The sequence below is a fragment of the Ilyonectria robusta genome (assembly GCF_021365365.1).
Source record: "Ilyonectria robusta strain PMI_751 chromosome Unknown BGZ61scaffold_25, whole genome shotgun sequence".
In the NCBI taxonomy this organism is placed as follows: domain Eukaryota; kingdom Fungi; phylum Ascomycota; class Sordariomycetes; order Hypocreales; family Nectriaceae; genus Ilyonectria; species Ilyonectria robusta.
The window spans coordinates 313,248-320,987 of record NW_025764459.1 but is presented as its reverse complement, the minus strand read 5'-3'; the positions used below and the strand labels follow the sequence as shown (position 1 = coordinate 320,987).

Sequence of the window (7,740 nt, the reverse complement as noted above, 5' to 3'; positions counted from 1 at the left end):
TTGTGCGCTAGCAATACTTGGACCGATTCATAATGCCCTCGTTGTGCAGCCCAAATCAAGGGTGTTTTGCCGCGAGGGTCTTTGATGGTGTTTGCTCCCTTCTCTAACAGAAGCTTGACTACCTGCCATTGATTATGGGCTGCAGCCGAGATGAGCGGAGTTTCTCCAAGCTTGTTCACGGCCGTGAAGTCGGCTCCCTTCTGTAGCAAAAGCTCAACTACATCCAAGTGGCCCCTTAGCGAAGCTGAGCCGAGTGGGGTCCATCCATTACCGTCGGCGACTGTTAGATCTGCCCCTTTCTCCAGTAGCAGCTTGACGACCTCCAAATGACTATTGTCCGAAGCTGAGTTGAGAGGGGTCCATCCATCATTGCTGGCGACTGTCAGATCTGCCCCTTTCTCCAGTAGCAGCTTGACAAGCTCCAAATGACCATTGTTTGAAGCCGAGTTGAGCGGGGTCCATCCATCATTGTCGCCGACTGTCAGATCTGCCCCTTTGTCCAGTAGCAGCTTGACGATCTCCAAATGACCATTCAGTGAAGCCGAGTTGAGCGGGGTCACTCCATCATTGTCGCCGACTGTCAGATCTGCCCCTTTGTCCAGTAGCAGCTTGACGATCTCCAAATGACCATTCAGTGAAGCCGAGTTGAGCGGGGTCACTCCATCATTGTCGCCGACTGTCAGATCTGCCCCTTTCTCCAGTAGCAGCTTGACCACTTCCAAATGGCCATTGCTCGCAGCCGAGTTGAGCGGGGTCACTCCATCATTGCTGGCGACTGTCAGATCTGCCCCTTTCTCCAGTAGCAGCTTGGCGATCCCCAAATGACCATTCAGTGAAGCCGAGTTGAGCGGGGTCACTCCATCATTGTCGCCGACTGTCAGATCTGCCCCTTTCTCCAGTAGCAGTTTGACGATCTCCAAATGACCATTCAGTGAAGCTGACTTGAGCGGGGTCCATCCATTCTTGTTGGCGACTGTCAGATCTGTCCCTTTCTCCAGTAGCAGCTTGACCACTTCCAAATGGCCATTGTTTGAAGCTGAGTTGAGCGGGGTCACTCCATCATTGTTAGTGACTATCAGATCGGCCTCTTTCTCCAGTAGCAGCTTGACCACTTCCAAGTGGCCGCTCAGTGAAGCTGAGTTGAGCGGGGTCCATCCATCATTGTTGGCGGCTGTCAGATCGGCCTCTTTCTCCAGTAGCAGCTTGACCACTTCCAAATGGCCATTATGTGAAGCTGAGTTGAGCGGGGTCCATCCATTATTGTTGGCAACTGTCAGATCTGCCCCTTTCTCCAGTAGCAGCTTGACCACTTCCAAATGGCCATTGCTCGCAGCCGAGTTGAGCGGGGTCACTCCATCATTGCTGGCGACTGTCAGATCTGCCCCTTTCTCCAGTAGCAGCTTGGCGATCTCCAAATGACCATTGTTTGAAGCTGAGTAAAGCGGGGTCCATCCATTCTTGTTGGCGACTGTCAGATCTGCCCCTTTGTCCAGTAGCAGTCTGACGATCTCCAAATGGCCATTGTTTGAAGCCGAGTTAAGCGGGTTCCATCCATTATTGCTGGCGACTGTCAGATCTGCCCCTTTCTCCAGTAGCAGCTTGGCGACCTCCAAATGACCATTGTTTGAAGCTAAGTTGAGCGGGGTCCATCCATTACCGTCGGCGACTGTCAGATCTGCCCCTTTCTCCAGTAATAGCTTGACGATCTCCCAATGACCATTGTTTGAAGCTAGGTGGAGCGGGGTCACTCCATCATTGGTGGCGACTGTCAGATCTGCCTCTTTCTCCAGTAGCAGTCTGACGATCTCCAAATGGCCATTGTTTGAAGCCGAGTTAAGCGGGGTCCATCCATTATTGCTGGCGACTGTCAGATCTGCCCCTTTGTCCAGTAGCAGCCTGACGATGTCCAAATGGCCATTCAGTGAAGCTGAGTTGAGAGGGGTCCATCCATTATTGCTGGCGACTGTCAGATCTGCCCCTTTGTCCAGTAGCAGCTTGGCGACCTCCAAATGACCATTGTTTGAAGCTAAGTTGAGCGGGGTCACTCCATTATTATCGCCGACTGTCAGATCTGCCCCTTTCTCCAGTAGCAGCCTGACGATGTCCAAATGGCCATTCAGTGAAGCTGAGTTGAGAGGGGTCACTCCATTGGTGGCGACCGTCAGATCTGCCCCTTTGTCCAGTAGCAGCCTGACGATGTCCAAATGGCCATTCAGTGAAGCTGAGTTGAGAGGGGTCCATCCATTATTGCTGGCGACTGTCAGATCTGCCCCTTTGTCCAGTAGCAGCTTGACGACCTCCAAATGACCATTGTTTGAAGCTAAGTTGAGCGGGGTCCATCCATTATTGCTGGCGACTGTCAGATCTGCCCCTTTGTCCAGTAGCAGCCTGACGATGTCCAAATGGCCATTCAGTGAAGCTGAGTTGAGAGGGGTCACTCCATCATTGTCGCCGACTGTCAGATCTGCCCCTTTCTCCAGTAGCAGCTTGACGACCTCCAAATGACCATTCAGTGAAGCTGAGTTGAGAGGGGTCCATCCATTATTGCTGGCGACTGTCAGATCTGCCCCTTTGTCCAGTAGCAGCTTGACGACCTCCAAATGACCATTGTTTGAAGCTAAGTTGAGCGGGGTCCATCCATTATTGCTGGCGACTGTCAGATCTGCCCCTTTGTCCAGTAGCAGCCTGACGATGTCCAAATGGCCATTCAGTGAAGCTGAGTTGAGAGGGGTCACTCCATCATTGTCGCCGACTGTCAGATCTGCCCCTTTCTCCAGTAGCAGCTTGACGACCTCCAAATGACCATTATTTGAAGCCGAGTTGAGCGGGGTCACTCCATCATTGTCGACGACCGTCAGATCTGCCCCTTTCTCCAGTAGCAGCTTGGCGACCTCCAAATGACCATTGTTTGAAGCAACATAAAGCGGACTTCTCCCCTCATTACTCGCCATGTTCGAACTGGCCCCTCTCTCGATCAAGTAAGTTACTCCACGCGCCCACCCTGTTGACGAAGCTGCCAAGAGCGCCGTTCTCCCCGAGACATCCACATCGTCTACGTTTAGCCCCACTTCCCCAATGAGATGCGTTAGTGTCCTCATGAACCCAAGCAAGGCTGCGTAGAATAACCGGTTACCGCTTCGGATTTTGCCTTCATATTGCAACATTTGGTCTTGAAAACAGCTGTCGGCTTGCTTTCTCCACTGTTCCCAACATTTGTTCTCAGTGTGGAAGAAAGCGTTCACATAGTCTATCGCTTGCCCTGCGTTGCTAGCATCTTGTTTGATATGCTTATGCCATGATGTGACAGCATACTCTCGAAACGCTTGAAGCACTGGCCTCTTCCGTTCCGCTAAGCTTTCTTCCCAAACTTGATCGAAATTCAAATAGCGAAGACATGTAATAGCAAGGATATTGCTTTGCACTGCGTCTTGCCTCGTTCGCAAATTTTCGTTCGAAATCAACTGTCCCATCGGAACCAGTTCATGACACAGGATATATTGCTTCACTGAAAAATGCGTCAGGTGGACAGTCAGGGACGGTGGCTCTGAACCTTGTCCTCGTGTTTCAACCAATGGTCCACAGAGCTCGAGGATATCTAATCGAATATACTCTTCATCGATAGCATCTGGTAGTTCTTCTTCAGACAATGTCTCGCATCCTTCATCTGCTAGAAGAAGTGCTTCGGTGATCTCCAAAATGGTCATCGGACGCAAAGCGAACGTAGCCCATCGCAAGATCGCCAGGGTTCGGCTTCTATCCGGTTCTTGAAGGTTGGTAATCCTCATCCAATTCCGATCGTACAGATCGGTCAGCCTGGTAGGTGCTTGGTCAATTGTTCGATGAAGCGAGCCTACGCTTTTCGTACTGCGGAGTTGTCCTTCGAGGACTCGGATGCCAAGAAACATGCTCTCGAATCGGTCCACTATGCGCGACGAGAGCTCATCTCGCTGCAGCTCACTTTTATTCTGTAATTTCTGGTCCACAATACTCCGTGCGAATCGTGTAGCGTCGTTCTTGACATCGTCGGACCGGATTAGGCAATCGAACAGGGTCCAACTCGTACCGGATTCGCTCATGCGGAGGCCTTCTCGTATTTCCGGCTCATCACGGCTTACAATAGCAAGTCGTGATGGTTTGGAGACCGATTGGTTTAGAAATCGGAAGAAATCAATCAGCGACTGTCGATAACTGGCCTTCCAATCGTGTCCAATTCCCGCGCATTCATCAAGGCCATCGACAACGAAGACGCAACCTGGCAAGCTTTGGATCACAGCTTCGAACAGCTCCTTAATATCTCTAGGGGAGGCAGGGCGTCTGTCGCTGGCGTCCCATCGAGTACGTCCTAGCTCAAAGGCGTCTTTGTTCTGAGCGATTAACTGATGCGTCCAGGCTCGGATGATGATAAAAGGGTCTGCGCGACTGTCCGAATCAGACGAAAAGAAGTGATAAGCAATGATAGAGTCACTAGATTGCAGGTGTTCGATGATCTTGGTGCAAAGCATTGTCTTGCCATACCCAGCAGGACCATGGATCCAGAGGACTTTTGTGTCGGCGTGATCGGTGTTTTCCCATTCCTGAAATTCTTGACGTTGGAGAATCCATTCGCAGGTACCCTCCAATCGTTTCTGAAGGAAATTGTCGTACATGTCTGTTGTTGAGGTGGTTCCTAGCCAATGAGGAAGCTCCCTCTTGAACTCGTCTAGGTTCATCAGAATCGCTGTTCTTATGGAGAGGACATAATCGTACCATTTCTACGCTCTTTCTCTGCCATGGATAGATGCTGTACGAGAGAATATAGAGCTTTATTCAGTCTTGGTTCTGTAATCATCTTGTTAGAAGCGGTGGTGTGAAGGTAATCCTTCCGTAACACGCTGATCAACTATACCTAAGCCAGCTTCCGCAGAGATTGTGCCCTGGGCATCAAGAGGCGGTACTAAGTCCCGTAAAGATTGCAACAATTCCGCAACGCTCTGAGTCTGGTAAGAAACCTTGCTCTTGTTCTGCCAGGCCCATGCCAACCTCGCTTTGCGGGGCATCGAGTCGCGATAATTTTCCAACCGCACTAGTCCTTTCGTGCGACCACGGGGGCCTTGTTGTTGAGACTGTAGTCCTCCGGTTGAAGGCATCCCATCCAACGGTTTGCCCTCTACACCGGGGCCGATGTGTAGAGACTCACGGATACACTTGACAATATTGTCAACGACTTGACGCACTTTTGGGTCGTCGAGGTTTGGGTGGTGACGATCGTTCAACTGTTCATCGCCATAGCCCACGCTCTCGCACCACTGTCGCAGTAAGATTGGGGCCGCGTCGCGTTGAATAAGATGAGGTCGTGACTCGAATCCAGCATTCTTGTAAGAATCGTACATGCCCGTGGCTTCCCGGACCGAAGTCAAGGCGCCTGCGAGCCCGACTACTCCAATGCCAAGTCCTGCAACTTCCATGGCCGTGATGTTGCTTGGGTGCACGATGCCGACTCGAACGGTACAGAAAGAGAGATCTGTCACGAGATGTCTTGTACACGCCTATGTCGAGGTAGAGACAAAAGGGTCAAGTGTTGCGAGGATGGGGAGGAGTGAAAAGCGGAGGTTCAACGGGCCAGAGCCTGGTCGGGGAATATTGTAGCTGGGCGGGAAGTATAGCCAATCCGTTTGGACGTGTCTCACGTGTCTCGTGATAAGGCAGACAGCCCTCGGCTGCAGGCGGAACGTGAGATGGTCCCAACTTCATCACAGCCACTCGTACGAGACGTCGAGTGTGAATATGCCGCACAAAAGTCATAAAATGTGGAGCGATGGTGGAAAGAGAAAAGAAAACTGATCATGCACAGCTTCGGTGGGCACAACCGCACGAGTCAGAGCGCTCGGCCGGTTGGATGTGGCGAGGTGCAGGCATATGCAAGATGACATGGCCGGGGTACGGATACTGCCTCCTGCTCTGGCCGCATCGTAGCCAATCGAGCGAGAGACGCAGCACTGTTTGTTGAATCCAGAAGGGGCGCAGTCTCGGGCTGAGTGGAAAGCAAGGCTCATTTGGTATTGCAGCTATTGTCCGAACCAGCACGTTGTCCAATACATCCATGACGAGGCAGCCTACGGAGTTCGGTATTTTTAGCCAGGCGGGCACGCGGTCAGAGGTGCGGGATAGGACGCCAACAGTACCGAATGTCTTTCGACTTCATGTGCTTCGCCCCAGGAATCTCGCGCCCCCGCCGCAATGATACATATGTAGCTAGGTTGAGACAGGTTGACACAGTGCGAGGCTCACTGTACACTTCAAAGCAGAGAGCATCTGCCCATTCGTTACGAGTATGTATGAGCTGCAACACTATTCAAGGCCCGCTAGTGGCGGGTTCTTGATCCCTGGCGCGTTGTGTAGCGGGACGATCAACCAACAAATGTTTCGTCAGCGAATATCAGGCCAATCAATCTTGACGAAGTATCATGCGATGAGAGCATCCACTATCAAAGAGATGATCTGCTGTGCGATGGAGTGGCATCAGAGGCTGTTCTTGACTTGTGAGGCTTGCAGACGGATGCAGGTCTGACCAGCCTGGTGATGAGTGAAAAATCCATTTCTGCCGAAGCGGCTGAGGGCTGGGTGCAGACATGCTTGGACGAAATGCAGCGCCACCGTCGATGGCACACATGCCCACATGAAACAGGATAAAGAGACCACTTTTATGTGTGTGCCAGTAGCTAGGACAAAGGTTCGCATGCTAACGATCGGCAATGCTTGATTTCTGGACGATGCCTCACCTCCCTGGTGGGATGGATCATTTCCACCCAAACCGCTAGCGCGGGCGCCTGAGGTGTGTACAAGTTCTTGCGCACCTCCAGCTATCCCTAACCTGACGCGACTAGACGCGACGAATACGCGGCCTATGCCTGGGCTCAGCACTCGCGCAAGCATGGCGAGCTTGTTAGGCGTGCAGTACCCAAACAGTGACTTCGTGATGTCAGCAACTCTGGTATCGTCCGACCGCAATCCATTTTTGCACAACGTCAGTAGCTGCATGCATCTGCACTACTGCGACTCCGCCTCCGTCAGCTCTCGTAATAGTCGCAAACCACATTGTGATCATCCAATTGTGATAATCAAGAGCGAGCGACAGAGCCTCGCTACTGTATCGTTGCTCTCGTCCATACCAAGTATTTTCCTCAGGATCTGCGGGAGGAATATAGCATCTGTATGCACCGGTTTTCTACAGCTTAGGAATAATCTAAATTGATAGCGAGTACACACTAGTCTATGCCAATAAAAGTTGCATAGGGCAGTCTGAAGCCTTTCAGAGCCAGGGTATAACGCCTGGTACTCAGTATATCTTGGACAAGTATCCTTGAGCGTTATGAAGATTCCATTCAAAGCGTCGCAATACGAGGAAAAGTTCGCAAAAATCCGACTAAAAGTGAGCGACACGGTTATCTAGGGGGCAAGAAACAAAGGTCGAGTTTCTAGTCTTACGTGTATCGTCAGCTTTACGCTTCCCCAGATAAGAGCGGCAATCTGCGGGTTGGAGGAAACAAAGGTTTCGACTACGGCGCTGAAGTCCTTAACTGATTGAAGGATTGGATAAAGTTTAGGGGTAATGCTCTTTCGGGTCTTTTGTAGCTGAGCATCGAGCTGGGCTGTGAAGATAAGGACCGAATCAGCGTCAGGAACAGACTGTATCGCCTGAAGCTTGAGAGACAAACATTTCCTCTAGCGATTAGCAGTCACTCTGCTCTATATAAATATCTT

At 51.3% G+C, this 7,740-nt stretch overlaps 5 protein-coding genes across 5 annotated transcripts; all 5 read right to left on the bottom strand.

Annotated features, from left to right (window-relative positions):
• Positions 1-344: 344 nt before the first annotated feature.
• BGZ61DRAFT_314758 (ankyrin repeat protein) lies at positions 345-716 on the bottom strand (the record flags this gene model as incomplete). The annotated part of the gene is made up of 1 exon (XM_046238856.1): positions 345-716. A coding segment is annotated over one exon (372 nt), but the record flags the coding sequence as incomplete, so codon positions are not given.
• Positions 717-1,097: 381 nt separating this feature from the next.
• On the bottom strand, positions 1,098-1,541 carry BGZ61DRAFT_321625 (ankyrin repeat-containing domain protein; the record flags this gene model as incomplete). The annotated part of the gene is made up of 1 exon (XM_046238945.1): positions 1,098-1,541. A coding segment is annotated over one exon (444 nt), but the record flags the coding sequence as incomplete, so codon positions are not given.
• An 835-nt stretch (positions 1,542-2,376) lies between these two features.
• Positions 2,377-5,781, bottom strand: BGZ61DRAFT_399842 (uncharacterized protein; the record flags this gene model as incomplete). The annotated part of the gene is made up of 4 exons (XM_046243017.1): positions 4,886-5,781; positions 4,747-4,818; positions 2,793-4,699; positions 2,377-2,495 (listed from the first exon to the last, which is right to left on the bottom strand). Coding segments are annotated over exons 1-4 (2,655 nt in total), but the record flags the coding sequence as incomplete, so codon positions are not given.
• Positions 5,782-6,428: 647 nt separating this feature from the next.
• Positions 6,429-7,221, bottom strand: BGZ61DRAFT_116480 (uncharacterized protein). The gene has a single exon (XM_046236999.1). It carries the CDS (start codon positions 7,015-7,017, stop codon positions 6,499-6,501), a length of 519 nt encoding a protein of 172 aa, XP_046098379.1. The 5' UTR covers positions 7,018-7,221; the 3' UTR covers positions 6,429-6,498.
• Positions 7,222-7,425: 204 nt separating this feature from the next.
• BGZ61DRAFT_364211 (uncharacterized protein) lies at positions 7,426-7,683 on the bottom strand (the record flags this gene model as incomplete). Its single annotated transcript, XM_046241501.1, has 1 exon — positions 7,426-7,683. A coding segment is annotated over one exon (258 nt), but the record flags the coding sequence as incomplete, so codon positions are not given.
• Positions 7,684-7,740: the final 57 nt, after the last annotated feature.

Coding starts and splice junctions, on each gene's coding strand:
- BGZ61DRAFT_116480 (XM_046236999.1), bottom strand. CDS start 7,017: ATGCAGCTACTGACGTTGTGCAAAAATGGATTGCGGTCGGACGATACC.